The sequence below is a fragment of the Equus quagga genome, chromosome 8, assembly GCF_021613505.1.
Source record: "Equus quagga isolate Etosha38 chromosome 8, UCLA_HA_Equagga_1.0, whole genome shotgun sequence".
Lineage (NCBI taxonomy): Eukaryota > Metazoa > Chordata > Mammalia > Perissodactyla > Equidae > Equus > Equus quagga.
Window position 1 is genome coordinate 59,715,557 of NC_060274.1, and position 22,079 is coordinate 59,737,635.

Genomic DNA, 22,079 nt, shown 5'->3' on the forward strand with positions numbered 1-22,079 from the left:
TGTAAAAGTACTTGAAACAGCCTTTAAATTAGCATAAGCCTTCAGTTAGTATTAGTCTCTGTTCTTTTCTTTTCAATCTGTACCTGAGATTGCCTCCATGTTTACTAACTTCTGTTAGCAAGTAGCAAAGCTGATTTATACTCTTTCTCTGCATGTGGCCCCTCTTTGGTGGTCCTTCTTGTTCCCACAGTGCCCTCTGGTTTCCACAAAGATTAAGCATAGCTTGTTATGTGGTGATTTATACAGCAACCAAGTGAAGAGGCTTTCTTAGAAGTTTACATGGGAAAGTTAGGTACTTGCCTGCTTGTCTAAAGGAAGAGATCCCCAAGTTCTCAAGTCTCAAGACTTGAGTTCTCAAGACATTCTCAAAGAATATTCCATGGGACACATTCTGTTTAACTCAGCATGGCCACTGCTTCCTTACAGCCTTCCCACCCCTAGCTAGCAGTGCATATTCTGTTAAACATATTAAAGTGTTATTTCTAAAGCACCAAGTTTTCTAATGGTTTTGATGAAGACAGCTCTCCCCTTGCCACCATCACTTTTATGATGATGAGTTGGTAGTTTTACAGTTTTTATCGTCTTCTTTTCATTTATTTGTTTAAGCTTCTCTTCTTATCTAAGTGATCTGCTTGCTTGGTCTCCTCAGTTTTTCCCCTCAAAATAGCAAGAGTTTGTTGCATAACTCATTTCACCTTGTGCATCTAGTGAATGCTCAACTCATTTTCCTATTAAATTTTTTTTTTTTTTTTTTTTTTTGGTGAGCAAGACTGACCCTGAGCTAACATCTCAATCTTCTTCTTTTTGCTTGAGGAAGATTGTTCCTGAGCTAACATCTGCATCAGTCTTCCTCTATTTTGTATGTGGGATGCCGCCACAGCATGGCTTTGATGAGCAGCGTGTAGGTCTGCTCCAGGGATCTGAACCCACGAACCCTAGGCCACTGAAGCAGAGTGTGTGAACTTAACCACTATGCCATTGGGCTGGCCCCTTATTGCAATTCTGTGTGGAATGAATGCTGTTTTCAGAGTGCCGGGTTTCTTGCAGTTGGTTCCCTTGCACAGGCTGCTTTCCATATCGTGGCAGGAGCAAGTCTACATTTTTGCTGTTGTTAGAGCCTCCCTCCTCTGCCCCTTAAGTACACTCAGCTCGTGCTGCTGTTACAGTGCAGGCCTTTTTAAGTGGCAGTCATCTGTTTACGTGTCTCTCATACCAAGTGGGCTGTGAGCTCTTTGAGTCCAGGGACTCCCATCTTGTTTCCTGTTCACCTTTGCATCTCTCTTGCATGACAGCATCTGGCACATGTTTGGCACTTAATAAATCCTGAGTGAATTTATTCTACAAGGATTTGTTCTGACTTAGCTTCGTGCATTGCTTAATGACCTAAAAATTGTTTGGGGGCATAACTTAGTGTTTGGGACTCTGTTTGTCATGTATGGGGCTTGGTTTGTCATGTATACGATTGTAATTGGAGTGTGTAGTTGCATCCTTTCCTAAAGCTGATTTTCTTAATCTCCTTTTATGTGATATCCTATTTGAATAGCTTCTGTATTCATATGAGGATTATATATTTTCACTAATTAGTAAAAGTATTAAAAGAAGAGCCCTTTGGGACGGTTGATCTGCCCACTTCTACCCTTAGCTTCTAGAGAATCTATTCCAGTGTTTTCTATCTGTTAGTTTTGTATCTGCTCTAAATTCAGTTCAGTAATCACATTACTGGTATAGGAGTGTCATCTGTGTACCCAGATTAGGAAGACTGTTAAGGCATCCAGTCTGTGGGAGGTAGGATAACATCATACTGTGGTAGACATGCAGAGGCTGCCCCACACAGACCTGTAGAGGGAGTGAAGGCCTGGGGAGGTGGTCATGGAAGGCTCCAGGGAGGAGTGATTCTTGAGGACCTAAGAAATACATGGAGATTAGCAGGCAAAGGGGAAGAGGGCTTTTCTGTCAGAGAAGAGGCAAGAGCAAAGGTAAGGCGTGAAGAGCAGCGTGCTCTGAGCGTGGAGCTGGGCGAGATTGCTTGGAGTCAGGGAATGTAGAGTGATGACGCCTGGGCACTCAGCTGGAATCGGGGCCCAGCTCAGAGACCGTGAAAGCCATGGTGTTAGATGCCCAGACATTATCCTGTCGGTTGGAGGAAGCAGCTTCTATGTCAACACTGCTTACTTGTGTTGGTTTCTGGCCAAGATTCCTATAGTGGAGTGATTAAGGGCATGGACTTTTGAGTCGAACTGCCTGGGTTTGAGTCCTGACTCTGCCACTTAATTGCTGTGTAACTTTGAGAAACTGTTCTCAGTTTCCTCATCAATGCAGAGATAATAGTAGTACCGTCTTCATTAAAACTGTTACAGAGATTAAATAAGGTCATGTTCTATGATGCATAGACTGGTGGCTGGCACTTGGTGGCATTTGTTTGTTAAACTAAAACACATTGCCATGGTTAAATAGACAGTCACATTGTGATTAGTCTCTGCTAGGCCCCAGATCAGTTAGCACCTTGTAAAACGCAAGCTTTATTTTCGAAATCAGTTTATTTTTGAAATTGTTTATTTGTTACATGATCTGCCTTTGTGTTTCTTTCTTTTTTTTTTTTTAATCTTTTGAAAACACAAAATGGCTTTATTGACTCACTCTTTCTCCCTTTTAAACTGAAGGGATACGGAGTTTCTTAGAAATTGTAAGCTTTAGGCTTCAGGCTGCAGGGGGTATTAGACGTATGGAATGAGACTGGAAGCTGTTGGTGATGGTGTTAGGTCTTTCCATCTGCTGCACAGGAATGATTGAGAGAAGGAGTCTAGAGAGATTGTCTGAGGTTCTTGAGCCAGTAATTTAATCTAGGCTAACACAGAACAGACTTTACTTTCCGATACTTAGATCTGGAAATAATGATCTTAGGCCTTCACTGCTGCACAGCGTATTATCACACACAGAGATTTTGAAATGAGTTCATCTTACTGTTATTTCAAGGTATCTACCCTGTAAAAAATTTATGTGGCTTTTGTAGCCTTGAGTTAGTTGAAAAATAGTCTAGAAATAGTAGCTTCCAGGGCCCTCAAGGAGTTGCTGATCTTTTCCAGTAGAATATTCTGGAATCTTTATACCATCAATCTTTGACAACTAACTCATTTAAAATATCCCTGAAACTGCACTTTGTTGCCAGCTGATTATAGACTAGAATACTGATGGCACTTAAAACATTTGTTTTTATTTTTATTTTTAAAAAGTATGTCAATTAGGATTATTTTGGCAAGAAAATTGTTTAAAAATATTCTCTTTTTCATAAACAGAATATTGGAAAGCCTAGCAATTCATGTTTTTCTGTTATCAAAATAGAACCATTTGATATGATACAATATAAAACTAAACAGAGAAGGCCATCAGTTCCTTCTTAAAATTACTTCTTACAAAAATATTGCTCTTGAATTCTTGATTTCTCTGTTTTCTTTCCCTTTAGGATGTGTCTGCGCTGTAATTAGTGAAGATACATGTCTGTCTTTAGGCAACAGCCTAATCTCTAAGGCCATATGTGCAAAAGCAATGTAATTACAGCATAGTATTAATTGGACCATGTGACTGTTTTTGTTTTAATTATTTGAAATCATCTTATCTTTCCATTCCTTAAAGCATATTAATGGGTGAATCCTTGGGTACTATGTTTGTGTCATTTCTATGGAATTAAATATGTGCACATTTACATAAGCTTGGTAAAAAATTCTTCTTTTAATGATGTTATGAGTAGATTTTTTTTTCTTCTGTCTCCAACATCAGTTCCGGCCTGAGGAAAACAAATGTTTTAAACAATTGATTCTTTCCATTTTGCTTAATTTATAGAACACAGATTGGATTGTAGATGTCTCTGGCTGAGGAGGTATCACTCTGGGTTGACATCATAGGTTGTTAGAAATTTTCAGATTTATTTCTTAATGAGTTAGGGATTTCCATACCTTTATGCGCATTCTGTTTAAATAATTTGGTAGGAAATTTAATGATGGGTACCCATTTTCACTAAATACAAGTGCTTGGCAAACTGTATGTGGAAGCTGGCATTTACCTGTGTTCAGATTTTAACTTTTGTCTCCCTATTTTTTCAGTTGTTTTTATTTCAGTTGCTGCGAGGGCTGTCTTACATCCACCAGCGTTACATTTTGCACAGAGACCTGAAACCACAGAACCTTCTGATCAGTGACACGGGGGAGTTAAAGCTGGCAGATTTCGGTAGGAAAGCAGTTAATTACCAGTCTATTTTGTCACACTGTGAGAATGCCAGGCAGATGGTGGCACTGCATTTGTTTAGGTGCACTTCTATCGTTATAGAACACGGTAAAATTTTTTCAGGAGTCAAGAAATTTTCTTTTTTTAATGATCAAGATCATGCTTGGTGGATTTTTAAAAATTCAGACTGCTCGTTGGCATCTTAAATAATCTTAAGTATAAATCAGATCTCATATATCTCCAAAAGAAAGGTCAGCAAAACTTTGAGCATAAAATATATTGAAAGAAACCTAATTTGTCTTCATTTTTTGTATTATGAAAATGTCAAACACATTCAAAAGTGGAAGGATAGTATAATGAACCCCCATTATCCATCACCCAGCTTCAGCAATTATCAATATGTTGTCAAACTTGAAGAAATCTCACTTAAGCCTCTGGACTTTTTCAGGGCATCATAAAATATATTCAATGGTATATGTTGCCCTAAAATTTTAATAATTAAAAAATCTGGGGGCGGTGTTAACCTTTCTGAAAGTGACTGTTGTTTCAACAATTCTTAATAACTTTACAAAAGTAGATATCTATTCTGATTTAAAGTTGAGGTCCTAGCCTGGACCCATTATAAGTCATCCCTTCCTTAAAAGTTTTAGGCTTGACCTATTCTAGCTTAGAAACTTTCCTCTAAACCCTGTCTTAAGCTCCCAAAGGAGAGCAAAACTGTTGTATCATCCTTGCTAGCCCGCCTCTCTTCCTCAAGTCTGACATTTCTGCGTTGTTCTGGCTGTCTGTCATGCCAGAGACTGTGCTGAGTTGATTCCCAGCACCAGGGAATGCTGCTGACAGCATGATGTGTTGGCATTGCATTGCCTCAATTATTTTTGAATACATATTCTGATTAGAAATTTGTTCCATTAAGAGTGGAATGGAAATATTACCCTTGGGACATGAAGATGCCTGAGGTTGAGATGTGGGCTTTTGCTGAAATATGATTATCTTTTTCCACCTTATCCCCTAATAAGTAAAAGAGAGCAGGAAATGTTTCTTTCTTATTTCAAGATTAGTAGACTGTTCAGTATCTTTGGGATGAATCTGCTTTGTGGAGTTTTGTATATTCTTTTCTCCTAAAAGTGAAATAAAACAAAAGTTAGCATGATTAGTGATATGTTGCAAAACTTTGTCATTTGTTCTCATCTAGTTTGGTAGAAATAATGAAACTCTGTGTGTGTGTATGTGTTGTTTATTGCCAGATTTTAGCATAGAATAATCCTAGGTAGCTAAATGTGAAGTCTTTTCTATTACAGGATAGAAAATGATGGGAGAGTAGGTGGGCAGAGGAGTGAAGATTTGCAGTTCCTCAAATTTGAGATTATTGGGTTTGCCATGAACTTATTTTGTAGTTTGTTAATATCAGTAAATTAATAAGGATTTATAGTGATTTTCTTCTGGTGTGTTAATACTATACTATAAAGTATATGTTTCAATAAATTATTGTATTGAACAGTTAATTTTATTGAACATGGTTTTCTTGTATATTTATAAAATACATTTTTACAAAATTAATTTTGTCTATATAACCAAAGGCATAATAGGATTGTATATAATTGCTTACTGGGGATTATTTTTTAATTTTATGATGATGTTTTTATTATAATAGGTAAGTTCATTTTAAAAGATTCTTATGGATCTTTAACAGTGACATTTTATAGTATCAGGTTCGAAATAAATTGAAATTTAATTTTAAAAAACTTAGAAAGTTGTTTAGAAAATTAGAAACTTTAGAAAGTATGAACAACTCAGAGATAACAAATGTTAACATTTTTGTTATATACAACAAGGTACTTCTCAGTACCTTTCTCCTCCTCCTCTGTCTTTTTGCTTCTTACACCTATTATATATCCTGAAGAAAAGAAACATATTGTCTTGTAAACAGTTTTCACTGAAGAATGTGTCATGAACATTTTCTGATGTTATTAAATATGAAAAAATCGTTTGTAACAGCTTAGATTTTTCCTTTAATGGCCCAAATCTAGTCTCTTTATTCAATCCTTTATCAATTAAAATTTTAGTTCTTTCTAATTATTCACTGTTATGTACAGTCCTGTACTGAACATCCTTATAGAGAAAGCTGTATCTGCTGCAATTGTAATGTTCAGTGTTTTAAAGCATTTGATTCTTCAGATCAGACTGCAATACAGAAAGGTTGTGCCGTGCACCTCCCCTCAGTGTCATGGACTGAATCTTCTTGCCTGGAACACACACTTGGTGTGCATCCTGTGCACAAGGTGTAATGAGCAAGACTCATTCACCAACTGACAATTTCCCCCAATTAATTGTGCATTATTTTTATCTTTTAATGTAAGACATGCAGTTAACTGTGAATTACTGCACTTGGGCACGTGTTTGTGTCTGAGATGAAGGGAACACAGTGGAAGCTGGGGAGAAGCTAGACAGTCACAATGGGATGGTTCCAGGCAGCAGAACAATCACAAAAACTAGGTATTAATTCTGAGCGTGATATATAAAGAGCTTTAGAAACAGTTCCTTTGTTCTATCTTTTTCTCTTATGGGAAAAAGACCATAAAATTTTAATTAAAGGAGACAAATGAAATCTGTATGGTTATTGTTACCATATTGTAAATGCTATTATCTTTATTAGAAACATATATGGAGGAAGAAGGAGAAATACTAAAATTTAGTGAGTTCATTCTATGCGCCAGATGCTTAGATATTTTTGTTTCATTGTCTTTTCAGCCTAGTAAGGTATAGTAGCTTCTAGTTTTGAGAGAGAGACAAGAGATTCAAAGAGGGTTAGAGACTTGCCCAGCCTCGATCACATAGGGAGTTGGTTACAAAGCTATAATTCAGATGCTTGATCCATACCCTTCAATCTCAGGTGGCCTGGGGTCTTTATATTTATACGTGTAGATATTTTACCTTACAGAGCTGCCTAATCTTCAGGTAAATTATTGATCATTATATATATATAAATATATATATACACACATATACATATATATATTTGCCGTTTCCTACATACCACAAATATGATACCAATGCTGTGAAAATAGATTGCACTAATACCAAAAATTACATCCCGTAATTTAAAGAATATTTTATCATTTGACTAATTTAGTAGTAATGAGTGAGTTCAAACTCAGTACTTCGGAGATTTTACCTGCTGGACAAGGTAAACCAGATGATAATGTATTTGTAGACCCATTCAGATTCAAACAGAATGCAGTTCTGAAGTCGAGGTGGTGAAAATGCTGTAACTTTTCTTTTTCTTGTAAACAAGTCATATTTAAGCACTTACATCAGCCTTATTTTCTATATGCGTTTTGAATAAGTAAATTACACATGATTTAGAATCTCTGTGGCTTTACTAATGCAAAAGTTTGTCCTGTCTGTATATAGTAAAATAATAAAATTGTGTAGAGGCATTCAGACTCATTTCTAAAAAAGGGTTCATCTTTACATTATCTTTGGGAAAAAAATATTTCAAATCCCTTATCCAGCCTGGGTCTTCCCCACCTTGCTCCTCCAAGCCTGCTGTGGTACAACCACACCCCAAACTTCTCCCCACATCCGAGCCTCTTACTTAGTCTTTCATTTGCCTGGAGTACTCTTCCTCCTGGTTCTCACCTGGCTACCTCTTTCTCATCATACAGATCATAGATTATGTGTTACCTGTTCAAAGAGGCCACCTTTCCAAAAGTAGAACCTTTGTCGTTACTATCATCCACTTTAACTTCTTCAATAACACTGATAGTGCACTGAAATTATTTTGTTCATTGGTTTATCTGTTTATTTTTTGCTTCCACTGCTTGATTGTAAGTTCTGTGAGGGTAGGGATGTGGCCTGTCTTGCTCACTTGTGTCTGTGCTGTGTCTAGAACCATGCTTATTTGTTATGGTGATCTGTGTTCAGGCATCTTTGATGTTCTGGTTGTAACTGTTTTCAGGTACCACAAACCACAGCGAACTTAATCAATAAATGCTGTGTGTGTTCTGACTGCTCCACCAACCAGCCGTTCCCTATCTCTCTCCCTCTCCCTGGGCCTCTCTATCCCTTGAGACACAACAGTATTGAAATCAGGCCAATTAACAACCCTACAATGGCCTCTAAGTGTTCAAGTAAAAGGAATATTTGCATGTCTCTCACTTTAAATAAAATGCTAGAAATGATTAAGCTTAGTGAGGAAGGCGTGTTGAAAGTTGAGATAGGTGGAAAGCTAGGTGTCTTGCACCCAAAAGCCAAGTTGTGAATGCAAAGGAAAAGTTCTTGAAGGAAATTAAAAGTACTACTCCAGTGAACACATGAATGATAAGAAAGCGAAACAGCCTTACTGATGATATGGAGACAGTTTTAGTGGTCTGGCTAGAAGACCAAACCAGCCACAATGTTTCCTTAAGTCAAAGCCTAATCCACAGCAAGGCCCTAACTCTCTTCGATTCTCTGAAGGCTGAGAGACGGGAGGAAGCTGCAGAAGAAAAGTTTGAAGCTAACAGAGTTTGTTTCATGAGATTTAGTGAAAGAAGCCATCTCTATAACATAAAAGTGCAAGGTGAAGCAGCAAGTGCTAATCTAGAAGCTGCAGCAAGTTCTCCAGAAGATCTAACTAAGATCATTAATGAAGTTGCCTACACTAAGCAACAGATTTTCAGTGTAGATGAAACAGCCTTGTATTGGAAGAAGATGTCATCCAGGACTTTCATAGCTAGAGAGGAGAAGTCAATGCCTGGCTTCAAACTTTCAAAGGACAGCTTGTTAGGGACTGATGCAGCTGGTGACTTTAAGTTGAAGCCAGTGCTCATGGACCATTCTGAAAATCCTAGGGCCCTTAAGAATTATGCTAAATCTCCTCCGCCTGCACTCTGTAAATGAAGCAACAAAGCCTGGATGCCGGCACAACTGTTTACAACATGGTTTACTAAATATTTTAAGCCCACAGTTGAGACCTGCTGCTCAGAAAAAAGATTCTTTTCAAAATGTTACTGTTCATTGACAATGCACCTGGTCACCAGGAGCTCTGATGGAGATGTACAATGAGGTGAATGTTGTTTTCATGCCTGCTAACACAACATCCATTATGCAGCCCATGAATCAGGGAGTAATTTCAAATTTCAAGTCTTATTATTTAAGAAATAGATTTTGTAAGCCTAGAGCTCCATAGGTAATGATTCCTCTCCTGGGCAGAGTAAATTAAAAACCTTCTGGAAAGGATTCACCATCTTAGATGCCATTAAGAACATTCATGGTTCATGGGAAGAGGTCAACATATCAACTTTAACGGGAGTTTGGAAGAAGTTGATTCCCACTCTCATGGGTAACTTTGAGGGGTTCAAGATTTCAGGGGAGGAAGTAACTGCAGATGTGATGCTAGAAACTAGCAGGAGAACTAGAATTAGAAGAGGAGCCTGAATATGGGACTGAATTGCTTTAATCTCATGATAAAACTTGAACAGATGAGAAGGTGCTTCTTACGGAAAAGCAAGAAAGTGATTTCTTGAGATGGAATCTTTTCCTGGTGAAGATACTGTGAAGATTGTTGAAATGACAACAAAGGATTTAGAATATTATGTAAACTTAGTTGATGAAGCAGCAGAAGGGTTTGAGAGAGTTGACTCCGATTTTGAAAGAAGTTCCACTGTGGGTAAAGTGCTATCAAACAGCATCTCATGGTACAGAGAAATTATTCATGAAAGGAAAAGTCAGTTGATGAGTCAAACTTCATTGTTGTCTTATCATAAGAAATTGCCTCAGCCACCCTAACCTTCAGCAATCACCAGCTTGATCAGTCAGCAGCCATCAACATTGAGGCAAGACCCTCCACCAGCAAAAAGATTAGGATTCACTGAAGGCTCAGGTGATGGTTAGCATTTTTTAAGTATAAAGTATTTTTTAATTAAGGTATGTACATAATTTTTTAGATATAATGCTATTGCACGCTTAATAGATGACAGGATAGTGTAAACATAACTTTTATATGCACTTGGGTACCAAAAAGTTCGTGTGACTTGCTTTGTTGCGATATTCACTTTTATTATGGTGATCTGGAACTGAACCTGTAATATCTCTGAGGTATGCCTCTATTAACTTATTTTCTAATAATCAGATATTTGCTAGTTGGTAAAAATCCGTCTATTGAATCTGGAATCAATGCTATACCATCCTTTCCTGGAATAATTTATATCCTAGCTTCTGGAAATTCAAATAGATGAATTTTAGCACTTTTATCATTTGCATTGAGATCACATAAAAGAAAATTATCGAGGTATGATAAGTAAATGCATAAATAAGTTCACCAAGAAATTAATGTTCATTTGCAGTATAATAGTATGAAAACTTACAGGTATGTTTCCATGTAAATGTGATTACAACAAAATAGATGAGTCTGTAGAATTGTAGCTTTCTGCAATTCCTACAAGATGATGATGGTGTCATCCACATTTCCCAGTCGTTCTTCCACTATTTTTACGGGTCATCACCTAGCTATGTGGAAAGACAGCTGGGCTAAATTTGCCCCTGAAAAAAGAGACAGTGAGAGCTCTGTGATACAAGCATTTAAGGTTGGCTTATTTTACCAACTTTCCTGATGCAGGAACTGAGTTAAACAGCTCTGTGGTTTTAGTCAAGTAAAATTACCCAGGCCTCTTTCCCACCAGAGGGCTAAAATATTACCTTCCTAATGTTGGCAGTTTCTTCCTCCAGGCTGTTCCTTGTCTCGATTTGAAAAAAGAAGTGATTGTAAATCACATTTTAGACTTATTTGTGGAACAAGCCAGAGAGGTAACTCTACAGAGACCGTGGTGAGTGCAGGGTTTGTTTGTAATGTGCCCCTCACAAGTCACACGGGGAATAGTAGAAAACAGAAGGAAATCAACTGCTTTCAGATGCAGAGGAGAGCGCCACTTTGATAAATATAAAGTCTCTGAGTAAAAGCCTGTTAGTCTCAAAAGTATAGACCTTTTTACTATTTTTTTGTCATTAGCATATAAAATTCACCATTGAAGACAGTAATAAATTCAAGGTTAGATATACCTTAGCCTGTTTGTTATGGCCTGTAGGATTCAATTTTACTGCATCTTTGTTTTAGAATATCTTTTCTATTAGCAAAAATATCTTTATTATCCAATGAGGTATCGCTCTACTTTTATAAAGCGCTTTAAACAGTTTAACACATAAGCAGTTTTATTGCAAAGTTCAGGATGTTGTTTTCATATAGATCTGAAAACTGAAGATATTTTTAGAATAATTGATGCTACAATATGAATAAAAGAAAGGGCTTTTTTTCCTCTAATTTTTCTAGACCACATTAAAACTCCAGATCAAAATGTACATATCTTAAAATCTATCAAATAGATTATCAAGGTTAGATGTTAGAAATAATTTTGATTGACATGTGAACTAGACAGTTATTTCCCCTGACTCATTATTTCAAAGATGTGGTAACCCTTTTGAGAAAGGATGTTGATACTTAAAATTGTCTTCTCTCTGATCATGAAGTCATCACTTAGCTTCATTATTTAAATCGTCTTTAATATGCCACTCATCCCCTTAAAAGTTTTCTTGCGTTCAAGAGGGATGATGATGACAATGATGATGATGTTTAATTATATCCTTTTTCTGTTGTGTGTTATCACAGTGTAACTTTTCCCAGGTATATTAACATGCTGCATGTATGAGATTTTTTTCTCCTCTTAAGTAGACTTTACTTTTTAGAGCAGTTTTAGATTCACAGTAAAATTGAGCAGAAAGTACAGACAGTTCCCCTATATCCCCTGTCCCCACACATGCATAGCCTCTGCCATTATCAATATCCCCGCCAGAGTGGTACTTTTGTTACAGTTGGTGAACCTACATTGACACATCAGTATCACCCCAGGTCCATAGTGTATGTTAGCATCATTCGTGGTGTTGTACATTCTATTGGTTTTGACAAATTATAATGAGGTGTATTTGCCATTATAGTGTCATACAGAAGAGTTTCACTGCCCTAAAAATCCTCTAAAAAACTCATCTATATGGATTTTTTTTAAACTGTAAATGGGAACGAGAAGGAAATACATGAACTGCTACTAATATGCATATTCTACTCTATCTATGAGAAATCTCTCTGTTCAGTCACCATAAAGCAGATTGAGGCAATGTGGATAGGGGTTGATTGCTAAGAATGGCAGCTTCAGACTCCATGGAAATGAGGAAATTCAAGAATGTTAGTTCATTTTTAGCCAAATCATGCGTGTGCAGTAACGAGATACCTTCAATTCAGAACAGACTGCTACAAATAGGGCTGATCATCTTATTCTGTACTGTTGATGGAAACCTGGACAAGGAGATTTCAGTACGCAAAAATATTATGTTTTTTTCCCTATATGATATGCGGGCAAAATTGTTGGCAGTAAATCAGATAAGTGATGCCGGCTATGAGCTGAAATATACCTATGTATCCTTCAAAGAAATCGGCATCTAGGATGACTGAAACCCTAAGTACTGGCAGTGATGACCAGAGCAGAAGAATTATAGGTATTGTTATCAAGAGTAGCACTGAAATGAAGCTTGGAATTTTGTAACACTTACATGCTATTCAAGACAATGATGATTACACTTGAACATGAGTTTTGTTACCTTCTAAGTAAGTGTAAATTGTTGCTGAGAGTTTAGCAATTCACTAATGTCCCTTATTTATGCATCTTCCTCCACCTTCTGCTTGTTACCTTCTAAGAATCCACATTTTAAAATGCAGCCAAAACCAGACTCCACTGATGTATATGTCAATATGCCTGATAGAATCTTGGATGTCAGTGAGGCATTGTGGTCTAAACCACATGTTTTCTAAAATTTTACTGGAAGTAAGATAAACTGACTGGCTACTAGCTATGGGAAATCTGAGAAAGGCTGTAAATTCTGAAAGTTAGACATACTTGAAACGTGTAATTTTGATGCTTTTTCTTCTCACTTTAATACTATCAGTTCAATATTACCTTGCTTTCCTCTTTTGTTCCCTAAGACTTTTTTAAATGACGTATATGTTGGTTTATTTTATTTTATTTTTTTAAAGATTTTATTTTTTCCTTTTTCTCCCCAAAGCCCCCCGGTACATAGTTGTATATTCTTCGTTGTGGGTTCTTCTAGTTGTGGCATGTGGGACGCCGCCTCAGCGTGGTCCGATGAGCAGTGCCATGTCCGCGCCCAGGATTCGAACTGACGAAACACTGGGCCGCCTGCAGCGGAGCGCGCGAACCCAACCACTCGGCCACGGGGCCAGCCCCTATATGTTGGTTTATTTACTTTTGAAATAGTGCAGATTTATATTAAGACCAAAAAAATCTTCTTTTCACCTTGAATGACTTCTGCTGTTGTACCAGATAACATAGGAAGCTAGGAGTTTTCTTTTTTCATTTTAATGAAAGAAGAAAGTACTGGAAAATTAAAAAATAAAAACAATCTAGAATCAAGGATCTGTGCTGTTTAGGAATTTTAGATACATGGCTGAAAACAGTCTATATTTATTTTATCACATAATATAAAATCACCTTGATGCGCAGAATCAAGTTTACTGATCTAAAATAATATAATTCTTTGCAAAAATTCAAACTTTAAAAATGGAACATCTGTCGATTAAACATATGTCAAGTTATTTGATGTTCTAATTTTTAATCTAGAAGGATACTGATGTGAAATGCAGATTGAAGAGTTTATTCCATTTTAGAGTAGAGTTGTCAGCTAAAGCAATCTTTTGTGTGAGACAATGACCAGCTAACATGAGACATGGAAACTGTGCTTAGAACCAGCCTGGAAATCATAGAATGGGGAGCAGAGGGTGAAAGGGTAATGAGTTGGCTAAACTGAGTGCCCCCAACATGAGAATGGGACAACAGAGGCATAAAGAGAAGCATAAGAAAAGCTGGAAGATTTCAGGATTATATGGTTATGGTGGTTTCTGAAAAGTTACCAGTAAGCTCTCAACCTACTTAAAATAAGTTGGGAGCATCTAATAAGTATCACTAATATTAATGTTACAAGAACAATACAAAATAAATATGATATGCAAGTATTTTGCTCAAAGAATTGGAAGCAGAATGTGGTATTATTGTTGAAGTCACCATCCAGTTTTTGATAGAGTCATATCATTGGGAATGTTTTGTTATTTTGTTTTTCAGCAAAGGCAGCAAATCTACGAGGGGAAAGTTGAAATAAATCTGTTATAGTTGTATAAGAGAAAAGGAAAACCCATTATATTCACATTTTCAGAATTTTTTATTTTAGATTTTCTCTAGATTTTGAAGGAACCTCAGAGATTATCTAATTCAAACCCCTCATCTTAAAAATGTATATACTTTGGCCAAGAGATGGAAAACAGGTCCACATTGTGCCTGTTACTTGTTAAGTGATATGTTAAATTATTATTAATATTATTATTATCAATGTCTCTAGATCCCTAGTGTAGTACCCCATAGAGTATTGACAACTTATTTAACACATGCATCGGTGTAGTTCCCCAAACATGTAGAAGGTGGAAGTGCTAACCAGATGTCCAGGTCAAGACACCCTCTGCTGGTCTGATGACCTGTGTCAGCTGAACGTGAATCTTTGTCAGGAAGGTGGGATCCAGAATGCTGGCTATCACTCAGTCCTAAACACTGAAACTAGAATGTCTGTCTTGAGGAAACTGCAAGAAACAATAGAGTGAACGTTTCTCCCAGTAGACGTGTAGGAAGCCTCATTGAAAATATAAGTTGGAATGGATCCTTGGTGATATATGAATTAGAAGGAACCACCTTCTTTAATTATATTCCTGGGAGAAATTAAAGCATTGAGAAACCCTGTGGGCAGGTGAAGACTGAATTGGCTTTAACAGGGTCCCCTTAGGACCCAGCCGTGCTGGGCAGTAGCTGAAAAATACCCTTGATCCCTCCCACGGGGAGGAACCTTCTGTTCAAATCTTACCTTTGCCACGGGGTGGAAATGAATAGTATCCAACTCGAGGGCAGGTAGAGCTGTAACAGAAGTACTAAGTAAAAACATTTAAGTCTGAAAGAGAAAATGTTTTACATGGAAGCAGATATACCTGTGTGAAAAGACAAGATAAAGTAAAATTTCCCAGAATGGTTATGGTGCAGATTCTGGAGCCAGATAACTAAGTTTGAATCCTGCCTCTGCTGTTTGCAAATCGGATATTCTTGAGTAAGTCACTGAAATTCTCTGTGCCTTAACTTACCTGTTTGAAAGTGAGGATTATGATAGTAATACTGGTGACCTCACACAATTGTTGGAATTAAACAAGTTAATACTTATAAATCATTTAAGGACAGTGCCTTGGTTATAGAGAGTCCATATAAATATCATATCTATTATTAACTCTTTAGGGTTTGTGTTCAAAATGTTGTTTATTTTTAATGTGATTTTTTCCCCTGAAATATATGACATACTTTCTTGCTTTCTTGAGCAAGGATATTCAATAGTTTGTTCAACAGTGTTTTACTGAGTGACTACTGTATACCCAGCTCTGTGCCTGTGGCTGAGTATACAGTGGAAAATCAAGGCGACATGGTTCTTGCAATCCTGCTTTAAGCTTTCCTTCCAGTCTTGTGATTACCATTTTGAATATCAGTTATTGTATTATATAGAGATGCCCCAGGGGCCAATGAACTTTTTTAAATGATCTAATTTTTAAATCATTGTCTTGTGTATTTTATGGAAATTGTCATTTGTCTATTTTTAAGTATAACTAATGGGCAAGGTAAGATTTTAAAAATAGTTATCTACAAATCAATGTTAAACACTTTCTATTGTTTGTAGTTCAGATTTTAAAATATCTCCATCACAGTGCCATTCAATTTAGCATCCTTGGTAAAAGGACTAAAGATAATATAATGAAAGAGAATCATTCTTGTGATAAAAATTTTTACAGTAGATTTGTCGCACCAGTGTCATTCTTTGAGAATAAAATTATACTTCATATTAATTCTTTTAAGAGGCAGAATACTTTGTTAACTAACCAAGAATCCACTGGTATACATTTTCTCCTCTTAAACTACAACTGAGTGCTTCTGCCTAGTGTTTCATTAGGAGATACCATGAGATAAGAAAATTTTGTGAACCACAGGAAAAATCAATCTTAATGAAAAATATAATTACACCTTAACATACACTTTAATAAAGCAATGAGTAAACCCTTGAACGCTACTAGAAGGAACACTGCTTCTGTCCAGTGTCAGTGTTTGTAGTCTCTCAGGAGTCTCTCTTGCTGCAGGAATTAACTTTTACGTTGTCAGGTAATGTAGAAATCTAAATGAAAAATGGTGTGTTGATTTCTAAGAGTCTTCAGAGTTTTGATGCTCTGTAAAACAGTGAAATTAGTTTATAAGAAAACAGTGTAGGACCACTGTAACTTGTTTTCTACGACTTTTATGGCAGTTTTTTGAAATTAGATTTGATATCAAAGTTCATTTGACCAATCTTTAAAATCTCAAGAGGAAAAGTACACAGCTAGAAATATGCATAATTAAGGAATACACTTGTAGTCTTCAAAAAAAGGTATGCATAGATTATCAAAATGAATGATTTGTGGATCCTTAGCAAATTCATAAATCAAGCACTTTGTAACATATATCTTTCATTCCAGTAGAAATATCAGTACTCTACATTTTGTCAGCCTTGTCTATCACAACAAACTTAGTCACTTCTTGAATTTTAATAATTGCTTATTTTACTTTCTTTGTGAGCGACATGTCTGTGGTCTGCTTGGATACGGGCATCTGTGTTGTACAGTGTTGAAATAAAGGATGAGCATTTTGCCTAGTACAAGTTGTAGGAGTCATTCTAGACTCCAGTGTCTGAAAGCATTCTTACTTTTGAATATTGAATTCAAGATCTGAAAGCATTCTAGTAGTAGAATCATTGAAACATTTTATCTAAAGCACTTGACATTAGATTGCTTTTAGGAAATGAAATTGATTCAAATCTCTGTCATTTCTGATAGTAATAGCAGCCCTTTATAGTTCACGAAATGATTTCATAGCTATTTTATTTTATCCTTATAACCCTGTGAAGTAGACAGTACAGGTCTCATTACCCCCTTTTTAATATGAGAACACTGATTTGTGCTTGTAATATTAGCTCAACTTGGGCATCAGATTAACCAATATTTTAACATTGGCATTTCTGTTGAGTCTGTAGGCTTAAAAATAATTCATCTTGAAATCACCTTTAAAGATCATATGACTTCTTTTATGTCTTTTAAATAACAACATTAAGAGTGTTTAAGTAGTTCGGATTTTTATTATGATCAGTGATTTTTTAAATATGAAAATTATAGATAAATATGTTTTGCTGTCCAGCACTTTATCAATGGAAATATCTACAAATGAGCTCTTTGATCTCCCTCTAATAAGTAGAGAAATTTTGATGCAAATTTGAAGTTTTGTTTGAATCACTAAGTGAATGTCCAAATAAATATAGCACTTTTACCCACAAACTCGAAAGGGTTACCTATAAATGGGAAGCACAGACATTGAAGGTAATAAAACATTTCAGTATATGCCAACTTTCCCTTTCATTGCCAAAGATAAAATTTCTGGAAGTCAAGAAGATATTAAAAAATAAAAACTCAAAACTTTTTTTTTTTAAAAGATTGGCACCTGAGCTAACATCTGTTGCCAATCTTCTTTTTTTTTTTTTTCCTCTTCTTCTCTCCAAAGCTCCCCAGTACACATTTGTATATTCTAGTTGTAGGTCCTTCAGGTTGTGCTATGTGGGAGGCCACCTCAGCATGGCCTGATAAGCGATGCCATGTCGGTGCCCAGGATGTGAACCAGCGAAACCGTGGGTCACCAAAGCAGACCATGTGAACTTAACCATGGGGCCGGCCCCCTCAAAACCCTTTCTAACGTGACATATGTCACACCAAAAGTTAGACATTGCTCTCCCACCTCCCCTCCTCTCTCCAAGCTGCCCCATCCCACCCTCTGCTCCTTGACAGTCACGGTGGATGCTCGTCACAGGTGAGGCCTATCCCTGCTGCGTTGGGGGAATGTAAGGGCAAGAAAGAATGAGAACTGCTGTTTTGTCTTCTTCAGAGCTATCAGTTGTTTTATTGAGAAACACAAGTGTGTCATTTGTTTTGTTCATAAAGGTATCTGGCTTGATATATTTAGAGAGATAATGACTATTGAAATATTGGAAGCAAAATATTTTCATCTTTGTATCATTTTTAGGAGAAGCCAGGCAATTTCCCCCACTTAGTTGGATGGCTATCATCCCCTTTACAGACTTATCCTGGCTTCTTCTTGCTGAGACATTCAGAGCCAGCTTTTGATTGCTCTTTCTTTTACTGCTTCAGCAAATCTGAAAAGGCATTTCTAAAACTGTGGTCCATACATTAATGAAAAAGTAATTTTTAAAATTAAAAAAATTCTTGATCAAATCAGTTTAGGGTGATGTGTCTACATATGTGTATCTTCCTTACTTCCTCCTGCCCAGTGGAATCACAATGTACATTACTTAGTGATTAAAGGCCCTTAACCTTTCTGCAGTTAAAATAAAATCTGACATTGCATCTCCCAGATTTATTTGATTAAGGATGAATTTTGTACTCTATGTAACATAAGTTGGGGAAATGGTGTATTAGTTATCTATTGCTGTGTAACAAATTACCCCAAGCTAAGCTGCTTGAAACCATACCCATTTATTATCTCCTGGTTTCTGTGGGTTAGGAAACTGGGCGTGGCTCAGCTGGCTGCCTCTGCTTCCAGGTCCTCACAAGGCTGCCACCAAGGTGTCGTCTGAAGCTTCTACCAGGAAAGAATCTGCTTCCCAGCTTACGTGGTTGTTGGCAGAATTCAATTCCTTGCAGTCTATTGGAGTGAGGGCCCCAGTTCCAAGCTGCCTGTTGGCCAGAGGTCACCCTCAGTTCCTTGTCATGTGAAACTCTCCTGCATGGCTCCTTGCTTCATTAAAGTGTGCACGCCAAGAAGGCAATAAAGTGAGTGTGCTGCAAGACAGAAGTTACAGTCTTTGCCACATTCTGTTTTTAGAAGCAATAACAGTTTCCACCCATACTCAAGGGGAGGGGATTCCACAAAAGCATGAATACCAGGAGGTGGAAGGGTTAGGGAACCACCTTAGAGTCTGCCAACCACTGTTGGTATAAAAAGGACTATGCACTCATCTCATGGTGATTAGTTGTGTGATAGGATTTTCCATAAAGAGTAACAGTTAACTGAGCATGGAAAGCCTTATGCTAGAGTGTAAAGGTGTGTAAAGGATATTGGTAATGATGCTGCTGCTGCTAAGTAGTGATGATAAGTAAGCCGTATTGACTGGTACTTGTGTCAGACTCTGGAGTGAGCACTCTGCCTGAAATATCTTATGTATTCTTCACACAAGCCTCTTTTTTGAGATAGCAAAACGGAAGGTTGAGAAGTCAAGTAAATAAATCTGTAAGGTTCTTCTCAAGCTGCTCACTGAGAAAATAGACAATTTATGTCACTAATCATAATGTTTTCCAACAGGTAACTTCCCTATAGAGAGGGGAGTCCAGAAAAAGGTGCCACACTTTTTGCTTGGGAGACTTAGAGGAAACAACTTAAGGAAGTCTTTTCAAAGGCTGAGTAGGATTTTATGAGGTTTCTGAGACAAGGACAGGGACAGGGCCCAGTATAAGTAAAGGTAGGTAGGTTTACATAATGGTAATATGTACAGTCCCTCTACAATAACGTGACAAAGGACAGAGCTTTTCCTGTTTAGCCACGGGCAGAGGTATTGGTGGACATGTGGACAGCAAAGCCAGAGGGCAGGTAAAATGTCAATTAGGTGGTGGCAAGAGCAGCAGATGGCAACTATTTGGTTATATTTTTTATTTATCTATCCCTGGCTTCTTTCCAAAATGGCCCTGAAACAGCTGCTGTTCTGATGGTCCACTTGCTCTGTTCTTATTGAGCTTGCAGGCTGTTCTAGGCAGACTGGTCTCCATCCACCACTTGCCCCCTCCGGTAACGTCTCCAAGTTCCACCTTCAGTCACACGTATCTGAAAAGACAATGGGGCCAGTGCTGGGGGAGCCTCCGGGCTAGAGGGCTGCAGCATAAGAGGGTTTCAGCACTGCTTTCGCTGGCCTCCTATAAGCTACAACCCGCTGCTTATCAGGCAGGACCTGGGCCAGGCCCAATCCGAGCACAGACAGGCCCCTGGGACTGAGGCAGAGCACCGAGCCAGGTGGCTGCCGTGTAGAGTTTGCTGTGCAGAGCCTGTGGACAGATCTGGGGAGGCCAAAGTAAGTCCTATTCCGGTTTACCAATCCTCTAGGCTACAACAGTGACGGCCAAGGCTCACAGCAAAGACTAGGGGTGAAACTCTAGGAAACCCGTGTCTTCTCTTGAAGCCCTTCCCTTGGGCAGAGACAGCAGCAAGAAGGCAGGCTCGTTTAGCAATGAAACGTAATAAAAACACCACAGTCGGAGGAGCGAGAAGGCCAACTGCCTGTTCTCAAGTTTTCACTAATTAGCTGTTTGACCTTGGAGTAGTCACTTAAATGGGCAGTTTTGTTTTTTGTAAATTAAAAGAATAAGACTGGATTTGATAGTCTTTAAGCTTTAAATTCCAGGTTTTATATTTTTAAATGTTCCTTAAAAGCAGTTCTCCTAAGTAAGTTTACTCTATTTTCTACCATATGTTTATACAGTTTGTGGTCATTTCCTTAAAATACCTTTGCCAACTTCAGAGTAAACTTCTGCTTTGCCCATGAAAAATAAAGAAACCCAACGAATATAGAATTATGTGACTGCTAGCCTTCTCTGGAATGGAGATTTTGTTACCTTTCTTAGTGTAATCATTCCAATAACTGTAACTAGGTAACAAGGAAAAAGAATGGTGAAGAACTTTTAACGTTCTCAGAAAGTGTCACTCTTAAAAGTAAATGCTGGGCAGATCTTGAAAAGCGTCTTTGCGTTACACCAATAGAGAATGCATAATCCCTCCCCTATTTCCTTCAATATGTTTATTGTTCTAAACATTGGGAGTAAGATAACAATGCCAAAGAAAAAATTCTAAAAACATTTACTCGATAATTGTGTGAACCTAATCACAGTAGCTAATTTAAAACTTTCTAAATACCTTCAATTCCTTGATTACATGCTTACATATCTTCACATGGTAGCAATTATAGCATTGGCAACATGGATTCTGTTTTCATCACTAACAGCAAGATTTTTCATATTTTGTTTCATGTATTAACTTTTACAGTTATAAGGAATATATGTTCTCTATTTTAAAATAGATGCTATAGACAGCTGCAAAGAAGAAAATAAACGTGACCTGTTTTCCTCATCCCTAATGTAGCCAGCCCCTGTTAACATGCCTCACAGCCTTTTCTCTATAATTATATAAGGCCATATTTTTCTTTAAAAAACGGTAACTTGTTTTATTTATTTTTTTGGTGAGGAAGATTAGCCCTGAGCTAACATCTGTGCCGGTCTTTCCTCTACTTTGTATGTTTTGAGATGCCTCCACAGCATGGCTGTTGGGTGGAGCAGGTCTGCATCCGGGATCTGAACCTGGGCCACTGAAGGGGAGCACACAGAACTGTAGCCACCAGGCCATGGGCCAGCCCCTACTTGCTTTGTTTTTTAGCAGCACATACATTGCTTTTTAATGCCTTCTGGTTTTATTAATTTGGTGTGTTTTCTCACCAAGCAATCACCAGTTTATTTGTTGTCCCAAATGACATTCCTAGTAAAGTGGAGATTTATGTGACATACTGGAAATGCAGTAGAAAATGGGCAGATGTTTTTCCATAAAATGGTCACAAAGTTTATAATGAAATGCGATTGTGTTCTATTCCAACATGAATAGATCCTTTGC

The 22,079-nt window shown here is 37.4% G+C and overlaps 1 protein-coding gene across 1 annotated transcript in view; it reads left to right on the plus strand.

Annotated features, from left to right (window-relative positions):
• The window catches only part of CDK14 (cyclin dependent kinase 14), a 550,173-nt gene that overhangs the window by 281,622 nt on the left and 246,472 nt on the right, over nucleotides 1-22,079 (plus strand). The window contains exon 8 of the mRNA XM_046669616.1: nucleotides 4,098-4,221. Within this exon, the coding sequence (XP_046525572.1) occupies nucleotides 4,098-4,221 (124 nt within the window). The remainder of the gene's footprint in view (nucleotides 1-4,097; nucleotides 4,222-22,079) is intronic.